At 38.7% G+C, this 20,829-nt stretch overlaps 1 protein-coding gene and 1 pseudogene across 2 annotated transcripts in view; one reads left to right on the top strand and one right to left on the bottom strand.

Annotated features, from left to right (window-relative positions):
• The window catches only part of Trip11 (thyroid hormone receptor interactor 11), a 68,888-nt gene that overhangs the window by 44,520 nt on the left and 3,539 nt on the right, over positions 1 to 20,829 (bottom strand). Inside the window, exons 2-9 of one of the 2 annotated variants that reach the window (XM_021178679.1) lie at positions 17,337 to 17,398; positions 13,823 to 13,933; positions 10,622 to 10,900; positions 8,057 to 8,122; positions 6,665 to 6,830; positions 5,876 to 6,241; positions 2,830 to 2,870; positions 2,147 to 2,233 (exon numbers count right to left, since the gene is read on the bottom strand). In XM_021178679.1, the coding sequence (XP_021034338.1) occupies positions 2,147 to 2,233; positions 2,830 to 2,870; positions 5,876 to 6,241; positions 6,665 to 6,830; positions 8,057 to 8,122; positions 10,622 to 10,900; positions 13,823 to 13,933; positions 17,337 to 17,398 (1,178 nt within the window). The remainder of the gene's footprint in view (positions 1 to 2,146; positions 2,234 to 2,829; positions 2,871 to 5,875; positions 6,242 to 6,664; positions 6,831 to 8,056; positions 8,123 to 10,621; positions 10,901 to 13,822; positions 13,934 to 17,336; positions 17,399 to 20,829) is intronic. The other variant, XM_021178681.2, reaches the window with a different exon arrangement.
• LOC110306664 lies at positions 17,463 to 18,127 on the top strand (annotated as a pseudogene).

Raw genomic sequence — 20,829 nt, forward strand, 5'->3', positions numbered from 1 at the left:
ACTAAATAAAATTGAAAAATAAATCAGTACTTAATCAAACTATAGCTCTAATTAGAAAATAGAAGTCATCCTCTCTCATGAAAGGAACTTCCTAATGATGATTCCGCTGGAATACAAAACTTTCTCTTAACTGCAGAATATACCTCTCTGCTTCCGTTACCTCTGAGCAAGCATTCCCACAGACCCAACGGTACTAAACATGGACCTACACGGGCACTAATAGTCTACTGTGTAATAACGACTTTCCTGAAAACCTAAAAAATTAGACAGTTCTCTATGACTCAACATCATTTTCCCACAATTACGTCTGTTATACATTTTGTACCAATATAAAGCCATCTTAAATTGAACTTTTCTTGGATCTACTTTGAAAGAAATAATCTCAATTTCCTTTAAAAAAAAAATAATTCCATGGAAGGGGTCTATAAAACTGTATGAGAGTATGTCTATCACCTTTCTCATTTCCTTCCAATCAAAATGATAATTCTGAGCCAGATGTGGGGGCTAATGCCTGTCACCCCAGTACTTATGGGGCTAGACTGAGGAACTGCTATAAATTTGAGACCAGCCTGAGGCTATATAGGGAATAACGGGACAGGACAGTCTAGGATACAGAGTGAGATCTTATCTCAAAAACAGTAACAAAAAGGAGATGATAGGGAGAGACAGCCCAGCAGGTCAGAGGCCTTGCTCTTATAGAGGACTCAAGCTTGGGTCCTAATACTACAACTGCCTGTAACTGGAGTCTCACGCATCTGATCTCTTTGGCCTCAATAGGCACCAAACATGCGTGTGGTACACAAACTACATGCAGGCAAAACACTTATACACATAAAACAGAAATATGTAAATTGTAAAAAAGGAAGAAAGAAAAGGAAGAACATATTTTCTTAAATCTTCCTAAAGTTATTTGTCCATTTAGGAGAACCACAACTAATTTTTTTCAGGTTGATCAGAAAAGCATAGATACATCTGGCATTACTAAGTGTATAAAAACACAAATCAGGGAAGCATTACAATGAATACTAACATCACAAGAAAGGAGAAATAGTTATCAGAAAACTGAAAATATAAGAAAAGTCAGCAGGCCCGTCAGCATATGTGAAGAGGTCTACAACCTCAAAGTGTACTTGAGCCAGTTAGATAAAGAGCAGGACTCGGTGGGAACAAAACCAGAAGACGTATGTACACAGCAATAAAGACAGCAACAGTGAGTCACTGCTGCTATTCCACAGACAGAATGAATGGCAGAAAATATCTCTCACCATGTCCAGGGCTGTACACAAACAACTTAGAATTGAAAGACCTATCATGTCTCTGAGAGTACTGCCTATATGCTGATGTGAAAAGAAGCTGAAACTAAAATGTCTAGGGATATAAAAACAGTGTATATGGTACGGTAACACTGGCATTTTTTAAGGATATATATGCAAAGCCAGACATGTATTAACATATAAATACTAACAATGTAATTAATATTTTCTTTATAATATAGAAAAGTATTCTAGGGATTTTTAACACAGATTGTCTCTGGGAAAGACGCCATGTAACAAAGGTATAAGTTTTCAGCATGTATTACTAAATACATTCACCCATAAAAACATATTATTTTAAAAAATTCACAATTTAAACTGAGTTCAAATTCTAGTCTTTAATTCAATTTCTAGCTGCCTCTATCAAAGTATCTGTCATTGATAAAAAATTAATTCCCAGAGACACAAACATACTGCTTCTCCCTACTAAACAGTGTATCTATCATGGCACTCTACCCCATCTTTGCTACTAACACATACAAAAAAAGATTCCACTTCTAACAGCAAAACTACCCTTCTTTACTGCTCACCAATATTCTTATTCCTACCCACCAAGATGGCTCTCCGCCTGCCTATGTAGGTGCTGCTGTAGGGACTCCATCAGAAACCATTTCTTTTCTGCTTCTATCCGTACGCCCACTGGTTTCTGTTTACGCATATACTCTGGCCAACCTCTCACACTCTGAACCTTGCCCAGCTCCTCCAACCTGGCTTGGCAAGCATATCAATGAGCTCAGACTCTATCACTAAACATTCCACTGTCCTAGAAACTGACACATGCTGTGACCTATGTCACACACCATATTAATTCCACCCATCTTAACAGCACCTACCTTTTCTTGACTCAATAAAGACTTCTCTTTTTCTAAAGTTTGGACACACATTTGAAGTTTCTGATTGTCTTCAGCAAGACTGATATCCTATGAAAATGTTAAAGTATTTTCAGATAACAGAATTTTCAACTTACAAGAAAGCAATCTGGTTACATAATTGTCCAGTTCTACTCAGTATATCTCTAATAGCATCTAAAGATTAAAATAATTCAGTTGGACAGTTTAGAATTAGTCCATCATTTAGACATCCTTTCATTCATAACATTAAAAAAAAAAAGCCAGGCAGTGGTGGCGGACACCTTTAATCCCATCACTTAGGAGGCCCCTTAGATCTCTAAGACTTTGGGCCAGCCTGATCTACAGTCTGTCCTACAGTTTTAGGATAGCAAAAACTACATAGTAAAATCCTATCTCAAAAAATTTTTAAAAATTAAAAAAAACAAAAAAACAAAAAAAAACAAAAAAACAAAAAAAAACAAAAAAACAAAAACAAACCAATGTGTGTTTACAAAATAATTTGAACTAAAACACAGCTAAGGGCCAGTGATGACTCAGCAAGTAAAGGCACATGCTGCGCAAACCTGGCATCATGTTTGATAGCAGGAATCCACGTAAAATTGGAAGGAGCCGCCACACGTGTGCACACACACACACACACACACAAACATAAAACAAAAAGTTACCTGGTTTAAACTACTTAGTCTCATTATTTCATTTTCAGCATCTGTAAAAACAATGTATTAATCTGACATTACTTAGAATATTTGAATAACTGCCTCCCACATTAAACTCAGAGGTATAGTACGCGAAGTATATTTATAGACACAACAGCAAGCAGTTGCAGGCTGATGGTTTGAAATAAAGACCACTTCTGCCATTCTCTATTCCCGTGATGACTGTAACAAGTAAGCTATGAGTTTAAAACCACGCAGAAAGCCAGTGCTTTAGGAAAGTGTAAGAATTATCACTGTGCTCTGGATGAGGCACTAACCTACTGTCCTGATAAAAATAGTATCAATTATGTTTCAAAATACATCCCATTAGTTTGAATAGTATAAGGTGTACGATTGTTATTTAAAACAAACAAACAAACAAACAAAAAAACCTTGAAAAGCAATAAGTAAAAATTTACACCGTAACAGTATAGTTATCTAATCACCTTAGATAAAGCAATTTAATACTACTGTACTACATACAGATCCATAGAGAAGAAAGGTTCTGGAAGAGGAACCCAGAGACAGAATAACATGAGAGCAGCTGAAACAATTCATTTACCACTCATTCTAAGACAACTGAGCATTTATGACAAAGACAGCGTTAGCTCTGTGAGCTTACACTTCAGAACAGAATTGTGGTAGGAACAAGTAAGCAATGACTGCCTACAGTGTGAAACAGCAAGCACGACCACTGTGAGGGAGAGCATCTAGTCCTGACTGGGTGGGAACAAAGCGGCCCTGCAAGAGGCAACACAGGTCCTCCTCCTCTTCTTTGGTGCAGGTAAGACCTCCACTGGGTCAATGTAACATTAGTTGGCCAAAAGAAAACTAGGGACAGTATCCAGACAACGCAGCAAAACTAAGGAGAAAGAGCTAAGACAATACTGACTGAAGGAACCACAGAGTCCACTATGGCTAAGTTACAAAGCTGGGAGATGGGAATAAACTGAGAAAGTAAATGCAGACCAGAAGACCAGACGCATCACATTTAAGTATCAAAGCTCAGAGTGCATCTTCAAGTTCCCATAAAGCCATAAAGTACTATAAAGTAGGGGCTTTGCACTTCTAAAACTTTATTCTAGCTGCATAATAGAAAGAAAAAGATACACTGAAGAATAACAGGAACCAGAGAATAAACAGCCAATACTGTTCTAACACTCACATGGGAACAGATGCTGTTCAAAAGGAAAGTCTGCAGACGATAGTAGCTCACAGAGCCCACACAACTACTCCATCCCCACAGGTAAGATAATACTATTACCTAACCCAACCATCTTGATTTTAAAGAGTGATTTGCATGTGTGAGTCTATCTGCATGCGTACTCACAGGCCAAGAGAGGGTGTTTTGTATCTCCTCCACTGTCCCTCGCCACCTATCTAGTAGTCTTAATTTAAGGCAGGGTGTCTTCCTGCAGCCGACTCCTGTTTCTAGGCCAGGACGGTAGCCAGCAATCCTGTTTCCTTCCCCTCAAAGCTCAGGTTATAGGCTCACACGGTATGCTCAGGCTGATATTTGGATGATGGGATCCAAAGCCCCATCCTCATAACTGCTCAGCAAGTACTTATAATAACTGAGTTGCCTCTCCAGGCCCCAACTCTGTTGTTCTTAACCATTTTTCTGCTTACTCCATTAAGAGAACCGTAACAGTTAACTCAGCAAATAAGCAGTTATTTCCTGACTGAAGTAATTCCACGGTTATAGAAATGGGAAAAGAGGGAAGGACTAGGAGAGTGGCTCTACTGTTAACCAGACTCAAGAAGCTCACTCAATATGGTAAGAAAATACACTTAAAATGAGCAGAGCTTGAGCCGGGCGTGGTGGCACACGCCTTTAATCCCAGCACTCAGGAGGCAGAGGCAGATGGATTTCTGAGTTTGAGGCTAGCCTGGTCTACAAAGTGAGTTCCAGGACAGCCAGAGCTATACAGAGAAACCCTGTCTCAAAAACCTAAATAAATAAATAAATAAATAAATAAATAAATAAATCGAACATAGCTCCTTGGAGGTCCAGATCCCCCTCTGAACTACCTTCCCTTTACCCAAGTGGCAGCTCCCAGTGCTGAAGCACTTAGGAAACCCTGGTCCTGGGGGATGCAATCCTGAGTATCACTCACACAGAAAGAAATCAAGGAACTAAAAACTACAGAACATGGTTGACTTCTAGAATTCTGCTTTCCAGAGGCTAGGGAAGGAATGCAAGGAAGGGAGAGGAGAAGATAATCTCATGTTAAATGTAATTTTAGGTTGAAATCCATGTTATATATAGTTTTGGCCATTGAGGTCAGGAGCTCATGATATACTGGCATATAGGACACAGATAAAGGTGTTCACAAGCACACAGAACTGGACACTTTCAGAGCAGGAGTGTATGAGTTCATAGAGTTTGTACTAAAGGGGACCAAACGCACAATACGATGCATCTTCTCAGCTGAGGAGCTCCCTCCCGCTCTTTCCTGCTATGGCTGGATACGGACTGGGCTCTGTCTGCTTCCTTTAGTACTCATTCCCGCTCTTTCCTGCTATGGCTGGATACGGACTGGGCTCTGTCTGCTTCCTTTAGTACTCATTCCCACTCTTTCCTGCTATGGCTGGATACTGACTGGGCTCTGTCTGCTTCCTTTAGTACTCATTCCCTAATGGAAGAATCTGGGCTCTGATTAGTTACAGACAGTACTCAGTTCTGTCTACATTAAAGAAACAGACCAACGCTTTTGAATAAATAACAATCGTATACCCACAATCTCTCAGCAATCTACCTGGCTTTCTGAATCACTAACTTCTATGTAAACACCTAAAAGAATAAGGAAGGCAGACCAAGGACATCCTGCTAATCCTTACCCACTACTAGCAGACAAGTATTTGGTGCAGAATCCAAACCCCACAATTCTATTCTAATTACATAATCATGTCCATAAACTTAATTTCCATAAACCTTGCAATTATTCAAGTGCTTGTCTCTAAAAAGACCTAGTGTGCCAAGAAACACCAATGTTAAGTTCCAAACGCTTTATACCAGTCAAAGCTTGCTGCAATCTCAGGACCTCTGCATCTGAGGAGCTGTGTGGGAGGATCGTCTCCTCCTCCTCCGTCGCAGCATCACTCTGCCGCAGAGCACTCTGCTGGGCTTCACTGAGTTCCAGCTTCAAGCGCTCACACTGCTCAGTCATCTGTCTCTTTTCCTCTTCCAGCCGCTCTTGTTCATTTTTCCAGACTTCCTGGTCATGTTCTGCAGAAGACAATCTTTTATGTATCTCTTTTATTTTATTCTCAAGGTCTTCGATTTGTTTGGTAGATTCTACTTTTTCCATCTGTAAGATCTGAATAGTGTTTTGCATCTCATACACTTTAGAGTGATCAGTTACCGTAACTCCTGAGCCACCTAAAACATAAAAAAACCAAGAGGAATCAAATGTCAAATTCCAAAACATAAATTGCTGGATATATATAATATAGACTTAAGAGTGTTTAGAACCTGGACAGCTTAAATTACTAGAATTTTAAATCAATAAAAAGTCAAATACTTCATTTGAACTACTAAGTCTATATATTTGAGTTTAAAAAAAGGTAAAAATATCTTTCTTTTTTTTTTTTTTTTTTGCTGTAGTGTTATCAGCAAACAATGCAAAGCAATCCATGAACTGTAAGTTATTTATATAAGTGCCAAGGGCTTTTCATGTCTACAGACCCAGAAAGCCATGGCATCGCTACAAACTTAGCAGTGAACAGAATGTGTCACTTTTTATTGTCTAAGGTTTATCATTTAAGAATGTCATCTACTCTGTGATGTTAGTAAACTCATAACCTTGCTGTAACAGATTTTCCAGTTCTTCGATACGCTCTTCATAGTCACTTAACTCCTCTCGATGCCGACGACTTATCTCTGTCAGTTTCTGTTGATGAGCATTCTGCAGGACTGACATCTCATGCTGATGGTCATCAATTTCCTGACTTCTGTTCTGTTTAAGTTCCTTAAACAACAGGAACAAAGTTAAGAATGTACATGATCAATAAATAATCCAAAAAAAGTCTTATTTCACTGTTTAAAAGTTCGTATTATTAAGATTGACTATCTGAACATATTAAAGCTAAAAAGCATTCAACCACAGTCCCCAAATTAGGAAAATTCTGATGGGTCCATGCCGCCTTAGAGTTTAAAAAGTTGTTCTATATTTAGTGGAGAAACATCAAGAATACAATGGAACAAAACATGGGTAAAATAATCCCTTATACCTGCAGCCAAGAGTATCTTCTTTTCTTTAGGACATATTCCCTCAATACTTGAGCCAAGAACCTGCCTTTGTTTTGTTGTTTTGAGTCAGGAATTTCTTGTTACATAGCTCTGGTTGGTCAGGAACTCAATACATAGCCCAGGCTTGCCTTGAGGTTATGATGATCCTCCTGCTACAGCCTCCCTAGGGCTTAGATTACATGTGCATAAAGGCACATCCAGCTTTCCGGCTTAGATCTTAGATCTTGAAAGCAGTGGGGTCACTGCCAACATCTGATAATGAGCACAGCTAGTCATGTTCTTATTCTTTGTAATACAGTGCAGGTTTCCAGCAGGGCCCTGGCGTTAGAGTGCTACGTGTATTGTTAGGTTCTGACATCTAAACTGTGAGACACCACCTTGCTCTTACAGACTCGATCCATACAGGTTTTCCTTCTGCTACTATTCTCTTGCTCAATTGTCCTCTACATATGCCAATAAACATCTCTCCAGGTCCTGATCTACACTTGTAACATAGCTTTATGCCAAAACTAAAAGTTCTATAACTGACTATAATTTAAAACAATTCTTGCCATGATAAATATATATAACCAAGGAAATAAAAGAAATTTGACAACAACAACAAAACCAGCAAAATTCTATCACTAAGGTAAAATAATTACTTACAGTAAAAGTTAGCATTCTAGTCAATATTCTTTAAGCTCAAACCTTTAAATTGTCATCAAACTGGGAATATGAGAGACAGAAAAACACACAGACTAAGGATTACTGAAAAAACATTTTAAGGCAAATGTTCTTGGATGTATTTTATTTATTTATTTATAAAACAGTTGAAAAATAGAACAGTGAGTGAGTATTATCATCTATACAATCATTTATAACTAAGAGTCCTAATTTGGTATATATATTTTATAATCTACAGATATTAGGTGCATAGCAGATATAACAATCAACAGTTTGATTTACCTTAATAATATTTTGTAGTTTGCAGATTTCAGTTTGATCAGAGCTTTGTGCTCCCTGCACCTTAGTCTAGAAAAAGAGTATTAAAAAATAATTGCACTGATTTTCTTTTTAAAAAACAAAATCACAAACTTTATTAAAAGTTTATTATTTGTAAAACAGGAGCATATCCGAGACATAGTCTGATTAAGAACTCCATACACTCTTCAAAGTCTTTATTATTACATAATAAATAAAAGATATCAGTTAAGACTCTATATAATTAAGGCTAATAATAGATCTAAAAAATAAAATTAAGATGGAAAAATAGAATGTTTCACTAATTAACCAAAATACAAATATGAGGATTACTAAGCAGCTTTCTAAGATGATAGAAAGTTCCCCAGTACTAATGCCACTAAACACCTTTTTAAAATGATTTTATGCCAGGCATAGTGACGCACGCCTTTAATCCCAGAACTTGGGAGGCAGAGGCAGAGGCAGGTGTATCTCTGTGAGTTCGAGGTCAGCCTGATCTACATAGTGAGTCCCAGAACAGGGAGCTATATGGTGACACCCTGTTTCAAAAAAAAAAAAAAAAAAAAAAAAAACCAATAACTAAATCCATATGATTTTAGGATGTAGCTCCATTAGTAGTAGGGCACCTGTGTAGCATTTAGGTATCCTTGATTATGAGCACAGCACTGCATAAAACCTGTAATGTTAGCACTTAGGGACAAGAGGATCCCAAGTTCAAGATCATCCTTGTCTACACAGGAAGTATGACATCAGCCTGAGAGACATGAGAGACTCTGTCTCAAAACAAAGTAATTTTGTCCATAAGATCTCTACCTTTCTTAGTACAGAATAATCTTTGGTTTGACCAAAACAACTTTTAGATTCCTTTCAAAGTTGTATATTGTCAGGGTTGGAGAGATGGCCTAGTGGGTAAGAATATGTTCTTCCAGGGCTTTCATCCAGTTCTCAGCATCTCAGTCAGGCAGCTCACAACAACCTGTAGACTCAAGCTTCAGGGATCTGAAGTTTCCGGACTTCTATGTACTCACATGCACAAATCTACACACACACACACAGCCTGCCTACCTACACACATTGAAAATTAAATTTTCTAAATATGTATACTGTTCATTGCCTTTAAAGTTTTAATTGATGCCTAGTAATTTTACATATTTGTAAGATACACTGTGATATTTCAACTCATGTACATACTATGTAATGTTCAAAGCAGGGTAGTTAGAATCATCACAAATGCTAATTGCAGTGACAGCATTCAAAATCCTCTCTTATAGATATTTTGAAATATACATTAGTACTATGCTCCACAGTCATCCTAGTAGACACCACCAGAACTCACGTCTCCCATGTATAGGTAATTCTGTATTTGAATTTATCAATCATCCCTCTCCACTGTTGCACTCATTTATCTTTAGTTAACATTTATTATATGACCTGTTTCTGAACCAAAGCTGTTCTAAGATTGAAAAGAAGAGCATATAATAGCAAGACTCCTACTCTCCAGTCAGAAGATGACTATCTGAGCAGGCGCAGCAGTGCACACCAACTCCTGCAGCTAGGCAAGGGGCTGAGAAAGGAAGACGGCAAGTTCACGCTAGCCTCAACAACAGAAATGGGGGTGGGGAGCAGCACAGGAAATGGGTGAGTCTCAAGATGAGACCTAGTATCAGAGCACTCGCCCTGCTTGCAGTGGCCCTCCTGTCAACCCTCGACGTGTGTGTGTGTGTGTCTGTGTGTGTGTGTGCGTGTAACCCCTCCTTACTCCACATACATAAAGCAACAAATAAAAGTTTAAAAATTAAGATATGATTCTCAGATTATCACAACTGCTTGGTACCTCTTTGAAGTTCCTAAGACCCTAAAATTGATACTAAATTGAAGTCTACACACACACAGGAAATCCATGCCATTATCAATGCTTCAGGTGATTCTTTATGTATAAAGTTTAAAAACACTGGCTTCAGAAAGAAAAGATGGACAGACAACCCTAGCTAACGTTTTAAGTATCACGGAAGTCCAACACAAAGTAAGCAAACAATTTTAATTGAGATGATTTTTCCTTTTTATAACTTGATTAAAAATATACATTCACAAGAAGATGTAAATATTTTGGATTTTCTAATTATTAAATATATTTGCATGCTATATTTCCCCCCCATATCAAGGATGTTAAATCCAAATGTCTATTGTCTACTGAAAACTTCCATAAATACATGTCTGGGTTCAAAACTTTTTAAGTAGATCAACCAATCTATCAATCTCTCTAAATTTGATCTATCTATCTATCTATCTATCTATCTATCTATCTATCTGAAATTTTTCCACACATCATACAGAAGAGAAAACTAAGGATGAAAGAGAAAGGGGACTTGACCAAAATCACTTTAAAAGTTGAATGCTGTATTAGAAAACAAATATAGCTTCTCTATTTGTCTAATCAAGAATTATTTCAAAAAAAAAAAAGAATTATTTCTAGTACAGACGCTCTCCCACAATAATACCAGCATTTTTACTTACTCATAGTTTTCACAGATTCATCCAAATTTTACCAACCTGAGCAATATGTCTCCAATGTCCAAGTTCAGATTCAAGTCTTGAAACTTCATTTGATAATCTGTTTATTTCTTGTTGTGATGAGATCACATCACCAAAGTCCATGTCGTCGTCATGGAAGGCTGACCCACGATGACTGATCCCATAGCTGAATGAAGATGGTGCACTGGCTGCTGGTGTGCTGCCAGATCCTGAGTGGGCTGACTGAGCAGCTGACTGCAGTCTGAGCAGTTCATCCTGTAGTGCGAGCTGCCTTGCTTTAAGGTGGTTGATTTCTTCCTATAGATGTATAATCCATGTTTTAGAGGAAGTATTTTTAAAATGCTTATTGACCTTTTTATAAATCCTAATGTTAAAAGGCATAAGGATGGGCTGGCGAGATGGCTCAGTGGGTGAGAGCACTGACTGCCCTTCCGAAGGTCCTGAGTTCAAATCCCAGCAACCACATGGTGGCTCACAAACACCCGTAATGAGATCTGATGCTTTCTTCTGGTGCATCTGAAGTCAGCTACAGTATACTTATGTATAATAATAAATAAAATCTTTGGGCCAGAGTGAGCAGGGACTGAGCGAGTAGAGTTGACTGGGGCGAGCAGGGCCGACCAGAGTGGGTAGAGGTCCTAAAATTCAATTCCCAACAACCACATGAAGGCTCACAACCATCTGTACAGCGACAGTGTACTCACATACATTAAATAAATAAATAAATAAATAAATAACTCTTCTTTTTAAAGGCATAATGATGACCTAATAATAGTATTCAACTAAGTGAACTCAGATCTTCCATATTACCTGAATTGTAAGACTGTTATTTGAAAAACAAATATAATGCCCATAAAGTGTAGATAATGTACCAAATAGCACGAAGTTAGGATTTCTCTCATATGTTAACTAAAGCAATGAATTTCTCAGTGGAAGTGAGTTTGCTATCTTCATAGTGTGAGTTCTCAGAACTCTGTTTATGATCATAAGACATGAAATAAAACAAGCTGTGTGACTTATACATTCAAAGCTTTCATGGAACTATCCTGCTAGGAATTCACAGATAAGTTAGGTAATTTACAACATGGCTGGATTTAGGCTTTAAATTGCCATGAATCAGCACTAACTTTGGTGGTCTCTACAATAGGACTCAAAGAATGCTTTGATTTATTTTTTAATCCAATCTTTTTAGATAAGATAACACAGTCAGCCTATGGTTATTAGCCCACGAATCTTAGAAAAAAAGACATGCATTAAAAGAGGCCCTAGCTTTAACACTGACCAAGACGGGGCGGGCAATGAAACTCTGACCCTATTTACAGAGATAACAATAGAAAAAATCTGAATTCTTGAGCTGAATTTTAACTGAAGGCAGGCAGTATCAGCTAAAACTATGTGTGGTGGCATAAATCTATAACCTCAATAGTCAGGGGGCTGAGGCAGGAGGATTGCTATAGATTTGAATACATCTGGGCTATATAATAAGTACTGGGGTAGACAGTGTTCCTAGCAAGACTATCAAAGAAAGGAAGGAAGAAAGAAAGAAAGAAAGAAGGAAAGAAAGAAAGAAAGAAAGAAAGAAAGAAAGAAAAAAAGAAAGAAAGAAAGAAAGAAAGAAAGCCATCCCAGCCCTACAGCACATACACAGACATAAACCATGCTGCCACCCCATCCATCCCACATGCAAAAAAAGAGTTGGTGGCATAGCTCAGTTGGTAGAGTTTGAGTTTAACCCCCAGTACACAGCAGTGCATGCTACAAACCCAGCACTTTGGAAGACTGAGGCAGGAGAAGGCTCGGAAATTAAAGGCTATCCTCAGCTACACAGCAAGTTTGAGGATAGACTAGGCTACATGAGATTCTGCCTTTAAAATAATTTTAAGAAGAGAACTAGGAATAACTTAGTTGTAAAGGACTTGAACATGTGCAAGGTTCTGTGTCCAAACCTCGTACTGTAAAAAAAATGCATAAAACCTTCATTTGAACTTAATCTCTACTTTTGATATTTGTTTTCTTTCTATTATTTATTTTATATAAAATTATCAATTATCAATTGATAATTATCAATTATCCAAATAAGATAGAAAACAAGCTGTTTATTTTTCTCTTAAATGTAGCATACTTTTACTCTACTTTAGCATATCACTAAACATATCAAGAACTACAAACCAATTCCCCTAAGTTTTTTTTTTAGTTTTATGGTGCTGGGAACTGAACATGGGGCCTCTCACACACCAGACATGCACTCTTCTATAACTACTGAGCTACAGTCCCAATCCTTATTTAAATTTTAAAAACCTAAATATGACTATGGTATAAATGAATAGTTAGCCACCAAGTTAAAGAGTATCCAAAATGATCTGGATAATAAAATGAGAAATGGCTCAACTTAATATAAGTATTCATTGGACTCTACTTAAGTATTAAACATAAAAGAAAATTTAACAACAGGATTCAGCATAACATTGCTTAAATTACTTAGTATCTATTTATTATCTATTATTAAGACTTCCAAGAAAAATTAAAACACCAAAACAACCATTTTCATTAAAGTAAAAGAAAATAGAAATACGAAAAATTCAACTGTAAAACATTTAGTATAGTTTTATGTGAAAAATCACATATGTGCCAATACAAAGAATATTAACATGTATAGTCAAAATGTATTTTACAAAGGAAAATGTTTTGGCAATGATCACACTAAAATCCAACTTAAAAATTATCTACCATATCAGCAGGGTGTGGTGGTGCACCCCTTTAATCCCAGCACTCGGGAGGCAGAGGCAGGGGGATTTCTGAGTTCAAGGCCAGCGTGGTCTACAGAGTGAGTTCCAGGACAGCCAGGGCTATACAGAGAAACCCTGTCTGGAAAAAAAAATAAAGAAAGACAGAAAAAAAAAAAAAAAAACACCTACCATATTCAAGGTCCTAGGTTCAATTCCCAGCACTGCAAAACAACTTAATTTAATTTAAATTAAGTAAATGTTTTTAAAACCTAAAAAACCAGACATTAAATTATATTTCATAAATATTAAAACTTATAAGCACTAGATCATTAAAATGTTAAGACTCTTTAAAAGCTAAAATTTAATCTTTCCAAACATTAGCTTATAAAAATAAAATTAATAGGAATGCTGCCCCAATCTTAATAAATTTAATATTTTAGTACTTTCATCAACCTAAATAAATAACCATGAAATAACGAAAATCAGCTCTTGCCTCTTTCTGTTGTAACTGACTTCGGTAACTCGAAGATTGCTGCTTAATTTGGAGTTCTGATGCTTCGTGCTTTTCCTCTAGATCAGTGTAAAGCTTTTTAAGCCTTTCATTCTAGAAGCAAAGAAAAAGTATTTTCAACAGGAATATTTCAAGTCAAGCATGTTAGCAATCATTACATGCATGCATCATGAAAAACATTCCACAAAAATAATGTAAAATATCAAAGATCTCAGACAGAATTCTGGCTTTAAATATAAACCTTTAAATTAAAATCCCAATTCTAGCTCTATTTTCTCTTCAACAAACTCAGAAGCTGGCAAAATTCCCAAAAGTTCTGGTTTTATGAAATCGGGAAAAGCAGAGGTGAGGCTGCGGAGGTGACAGTAGAGTCCCAGACTTGGTTCCCAGTGCAAAGAACATTAAACATTAGTTAGTCTTTTTGTTGTTATTGTTGTTTTTGTTTTGTTCTGTTCCTATCAAACCCTGTAAAACTGTTGTTAATGACAAAGAATTTAAAGACTGTTTTAATCCCTCATACACATTCAGTAAAACCTTTGTGTCCACAAAGGCCCTCTGTGAATTAAGTGGTTTTCTTTCATTTCCTTTGATCCTGATTTTGAAAGACTCTGAGATCAGACTATTACATATATGTAAGCAAAATATTTACCTATACACATGAAAATCAGGGTTTGCTGTATTTATAAAGTAATAAAACTTCTAATAGGAATATGAGGATAACTGAGCAGTTTTCTAAGATGATAGAAAGTTCCCCAATACCAATGCCACTAAAAGCCTTTTTTAAATGACCTTATGCCAGGCATAGTGGCACTTGCCTTTAATCCCAGCACTGGGAAGCAGAGGCAGGTGAATCTCTGAGAGATCAAGGTCAGTCTAGTCATCCTGCCTGTCCAAGAACAGCTAGACTATGAAGAAAGACTCTGTCTCAAAAACAAAACAAACAAAAAAACAAGTTCTTTACTATCAATTTATTCACACTTCTGAAAAATGATAATATAAAAAAACCTAAAAGAGTCTACTAGATATAAACAACAAATGTAATATAACTATTTTTTGGCAAAAAGAGGAAAAGGTAAGTTAGTTAGGTAAATTTGTGTCATTTGCAATTAGACTCCCAATTAGGGCTCATAAAAGTCTAGCCAATGTCACATAGCAGGACCCTGTCTCTAAAAAAAACAGAGCTAGGGAGGTGGATCAGTGGGTAAAATGCTTGTTGCACAGTGTGAGGACCAGAGCTCAGAACTCCAGAACACGCATAAAGCCAGGCATGTGTATAATCCCACTATTCCTACTTTTAGATGCAGGGTGGATTCAGGAGAATCCCTGGGAGCCTGTGTGCCAGGTAGCCTGACATATGAAGCAACAAACCCTGAGACCCAGCCCAAACAAGATGGAAGGCAAGAACCGATAACTGAGGTTGGCCTCAGGCCTCCATACATGTGGCACAGACACATCTGACTTGAACACACAAAACAAGAAAAAAATAAAAAAGAACCATAAGGAATTGGGTTAACTAGGCATAGGCAAATCTAATGCCCTGGAAACACATTGCCTTTCGCCTAGACTAAAACCTGTTGCCATCACTTTATCCTTGTACATCAGTGAGTCTTGAGTACAAGGTGGCATAAGGTGCTAGAGCGAGACTAGAGCACAAGCCTGAGGTAGGCATATGGGGGCATATACAGACATGTGCATGTGCGGCTAGAACTGCCATTTACAGCACCACAGCAACAGAGCCCTTGTCTTCTGCTGGTGTTTCGGTAGCATCGAAGGAGGAAGAGGCTTACAGGGGGTGAATATGTCTCCTCCAAATAAATATTTCTAGCCTCTAAAACCATACTTGCTATAGACGATACAACCATAAAGACCATTAAAGGGACTAAGATCCACAGAAGGACATAAGAGTTCTATTTCCTTTCTCAGATTCTGTATACAGCAGACATCATTCAAGTAGGTTAATCTTTCCTACTTCCTCCAAAATATACACTGGCAAGTTACATCAGCATGCACACGCTCTTAACTTTTCTGGGTGGGTCTGTACCAATGAGGGCCTCCTCAATGATTTTTAGCTCATTCTTACTAAGAACGCACTGTCAGCACCACACTCGTGTCCCTTATCAAGTGCCTATGCTAAGGCCTCAAAATGCTACCACAATGCTATCTTCTACAGGCTCAGTGCTAAAGTCCCTCTCTTACAAGTCCCTCCTCTATTTTAAAATTCCACAATCTCACCTTGATATTCTAGGCCAGAGTTCAACAAGGCTTGATAGGAAATACTGTCTTAGCATCGAGATTGGGTGTTTTCTTTTTATAGACTCAGAATTGAGAAAATCATGCTTACCACAGTTCTCTAAGAACATCACTTGCTAAAACACTAAGTGTTCTCTTACTGTTCTTATCCCAAGGCTAAATTGTTGAGCTCTGATAGTCTTTTACAATAGTTCCCACTCTGAAATCCTTTTAATTTCTTTAGGGTTTTCCTCTGAACTTTTCCAAGCTTTTAAGTATAATGTCCAGAAATAGTGACAACTACACATTGACTTATATTGAACAAAACAGTAAAGTTAGCTTCTTATTCATATATTAACTTCTTTGCTCCAAATATTATATTATTATTCTAACCTTAGGAAATGTAAAACTCTAGATTGAACAGAATTCCATTTTTCATATTATATTTAAATGTGCCACTAGCTAGGTATAATAGTTCTGGTCTTGTGGTAGTCTGAATAAGAATACCCCTCATAAGCTCATAGTTAAAAGCTCAGCCACCACAGAAAGGCACTGTTTGAAAGGATTAGAAGTGTGGCCTTGTTGAAGGAAGTGTGTCACTGAGGCTTTGAGGTTTCAAAATCCCATGCCCAGTCCTTCCTCTCTCTCTCTCTCTCTCTCTCTGCCCGTAGATCAGGTTATAGCTCTCAACTGCTTTTCATGATCCCACCATGATAATGGACTCACCCTCTGAAACTTTAAGCAAACCCCCAATTAAATGCTTTCTTTCATAAGAGTTACCTTGGCCATGCTGTCTCTTCACAGCAATAGAACAGTGACTAAGACAAACCTGTTATCCCAGAACTCAGGAGGCTAAGGCAAGAGAATCACCTGTTCCAAGGCCAGGCTGAGCCACATGAGAAACCTTAGCTCAAAAAGCAAAGCTAAACAAAACAGATAATAAATACAAGCAAATAAATGTACTTCAATGTAACACATGTCCGGGCAATATTAATGACAAATTTTACCAGAACTATTTCTACATCTGGCAGTTTTCCTATTTCCAATAGATAGAAGTGGAAATGAGACTACAAAGGAGCCAGCCATGGCAACCACACATGCATTCCTCACTTAGGGGGATTTGTAAAAGACAGATCCAAATGAAACCCTGAGGAACAGGAAAGGTCAGAGTCAGACAGTACATTTAAAAATACTGGAAGTTTCAATAACTTTCATGGTTTCAGAAGAGGAAACGTGAAGTGTGACAACTGTCTTTAATTGTCCTTACCTCTGATCTTAAGACTGAATGAGTGGCTTCATTCTCCTCTCTCCCGGAATTAGGGAAATCTGCTACAAAACAAACAGTATATGCTGAGTATTTGATTTACACCGTATGGAGTAATAAGCACTTGTCCTGTGGTGGTACTGGTACTAGGGGACTGAATCCTAGGCCTTGTCTCTGTTAGTCCAGTGCCCCTCTGCTGAGCTGTACCCCCATCCCTAAGGAGACATCTTAAGGGAAATACATTGCCCCGTTTCCTGTGTTGCACTGCAGGCCTTTCTCTTTCACTTCCAGTCCCAGGCACTGTGGGAGCCACGGGTTACTGTGTAGACATGGCCAAGTCCAAGAGCCACACCACACACCACCAGTTCCACAAATAGCACAGAAATGGCATCAAGAAACCCCAGTCACAAAGATATGAATCTCTTAAGGGGGTTGACCCCAAGTTCCTGAGGAGCATGCGCTTTGCCAAGAAGCACAACAAGAAAGGCCTGAAGAAGATGCAGGCCAACAATGCAAAGGCAGTGAGTGCATGCCCAGAGGTCATCAAGGCCCTTGTGAAACCTCAGGCCATCAAGCCCAAGATGCCAAAGGGCCCCAGCCACAGCCATCTGGCTTTCATCGCTCACCCCAAGCTTAGGAAGCAGATTCGAAGAAACATGGCCAAGGGGCGTAGGCTCTGCCAACCAAAGCCCAAGGTTCAAAACAAGGCAGAGGCCAAAGCTCCAGCTAAGGCCCAGGCTTCAGTTCCAGTTCAGGCTCCCAAAGGAGCCCAGGCCCCTGTGAAGGCCCCATAGAAAAGGCTCCTGCCAGTGTGAAGACAGATGGACTGCTGTGACACATCTACCCACACATTATTTGCAGATGACAACTGTCCTATGCTGATTTTACAAATAAACTTGAGGCAAGGAAAAAAAAAAAAAGAAAGAAATACATTGCACTGAGTTTAAACAGAATGCTAGACTGAAAAGAGCTCATTCAAAAGATATGTCATAGCCGGGCAGTGGTGCCCCACGCCTTTAATCCCAGCACTCGGGAGGCAGAGGCAGGCGGATTTCTGAGTTCAAGGCCAGCCTGGTCTACAAAGTGAGTTCCAGGACAGCCAGGGCTACACAGAGATACCATGTCTCAAAAAGAAGAAGAAGAAGAAGAAGAAGAAGAAGAAGAAGAAGAAGAAGAAGAAGAAGAAGAAGAAGAGGAGGAGGAGTAATTCAATTTTTACCAGGACTTCCCACTGCTGATGCTGCTCACTACAATACAATAGGTCCCCCTATCTTCCTCTCTCCTATACCTTAGAAGTCTCGATTTACCCTGTGACATTTTTAATAAACCTCTCTTTTCACTTATATTGTAACTTTAGATGAAACTTACTCAACTGGAGTTTACACTTTGCTGTCACCTTCTAGTCCCAAGACTACCAATTAATTAATGAACTATAATTAAAATGCAAAAATATTCTAAGACTATTTAACGTAACATAAAATGAAATTATTAAAAATAGTGATGAAGGGCCAGAAAGATGTCTGTGAGTAAAGGCACTTGTTACCAAGCCTGATTCCTTATGCCAATCCCTAAAATCTACAGGACAAGCCAGATGAGGTACCTAAAATCTGTCATCCCGAACTCCTGTGTCAAGATTGTGGGCGGGAACACTGATAGAAGCTCACTTATACAGTGTAGAGAAAAAAGAGGTGAAAGGAGAGAACTGACTCCTGAAAAGCTGTCCTCTAAGCTTCGTGCACACCAGCACGTGCTCTCACTGCTCTCTCCTTTCTCCCTCTTCTCCTCTCTCCTTGTCTCTCTCCCTCCTCCTCCCTCTGTATGTCTTACTTATGCTCATGCACACATAAACAATAAAGAAATCTTTTAAAATCAAGGATGAGCCTGGCATGGTGGCACATGCCTTTAATCCCAGCACTCGGGAGGCAGAGGCAGGCAGATTTCTGAGTTCGAGGCCAGCTTGGACTACAGAGTGAGTTCCAGGACAGCCAGGGCTATACAGAGAAACCCTGTCTCCAAAAACAACAACAACAAAAAAAAGGATGAACTCATTCTGACTTTGTTTTCATTTAAAGTGGTCAAAGGACTAAAAGATGCAGCTCAGATGGTACAATTTCCACCTGCTGTGTGCAAAGTCCTGACTTAAGCCCCACTACCAAAGAAGGAATGACTCAATGAGTAATCAAAGCCGAGTCAGGTAGAGGGAGGTACATACCTGCAATACTTAAGAAACTGAAGCAGGGGAGCTGAGATGGAAGCCAGCCTGAACTGTAGAGTTAATGTCTGTCTCAAGTAAGTGGATGAAAATTAAAAATAAATAAGTTAGTAAAAATAGTCAGGGCCCAGATATGCCAAAATGGTACCACTAATCCTGCTGGAAACTAGCATCTCCAATTACATTCTTCTTCCTTTGTGTACTGGTATTTTTCCATTTCTGCATCTGAACATTATAAAAACAGGGCAAGAGATAGAGCTATGTTAGGCCTGGCTTGAGAAGTAAACCCTGCGTTCTGTTCCCAGCACCCACATCAGGCAACTCACAATCACATGTAACTTCAACTCCAGGTGTCCAATACTCTCTTCTGACCTCCAAGGGTACTGCCACACACATGTGGCAAACACACACACACACACACACACACACACACGAGTCAAGTCTATTCAGACAAAACAACAAACAAACAAAAAAGAATGGTCTCCAGAGGTTCATATATTTGAATGTTTTGTCAGCAGGTAGTAGAACTGTCTGGGAAGGATTGAGGTATGGCTTGGATGGAGACGGTATGGTACTCCAGGCAAGTCTGGAAGTTTCAAAAGCCCATGCCATTCCCAGTTAGCTCTCCTTCCTTCTACCTGGTGCTTGTGGACCAAATATAAGCTCTCAGCTACTGCTACCAGCAGCACACCTGACTGCCTGCTGCTATGCTCCCTGCCCTGATGTTCACAGACTCTAACCATCTGGAACCATGAGCTCCCAAATTAAAAACTTTCTTTAATAATCTGCCTTGGTTATAGCATTTTGTTATAGCAACAGGAAAGTAACTAAAACAGCCCTCCTTATACATCAAGGAAAAGGTCAAATTATCACTCGATGTCATCAGTGCTAAAGCTGTTAGAGTATAGAACACTGGCAACCAACTCACCCCATGTGGGGTCAGAACACTTTGACAAAGTCTCTGACACGTGAGCAAGGTTATATAGAAAACCTGATTTCCAGGGAAAGGAGGGAGTGAAGACTTTCCATGGAGAGGCTTGGAGTGATGGAAACCCTAGCAGAGGCCTGTGTGACAGAAGCTTCTGGAACAGACTGCACTCGTACAGCAGCAGACATGGAAACTCATATGGCCAATTTGAAGTAGACAAGAAAGACACAAAACAAAGATGACAAAGATTTCTAGCTCAGGAAAATCAGCAGCTACCCAAATCACTAATGCTGAGACTGTAAGTCAGGCTTGGTGTTCTGTGCCTTTGATCTTAGCATTGCAAAGGCAGATGCAGG

The sequence above is a fragment of the Mus caroli genome, chromosome 12, assembly GCF_900094665.2.
Source record: "Mus caroli chromosome 12, CAROLI_EIJ_v1.1, whole genome shotgun sequence".
NCBI lineage: Eukaryota > Metazoa > Chordata > Mammalia > Rodentia > Muridae > Mus > Mus caroli.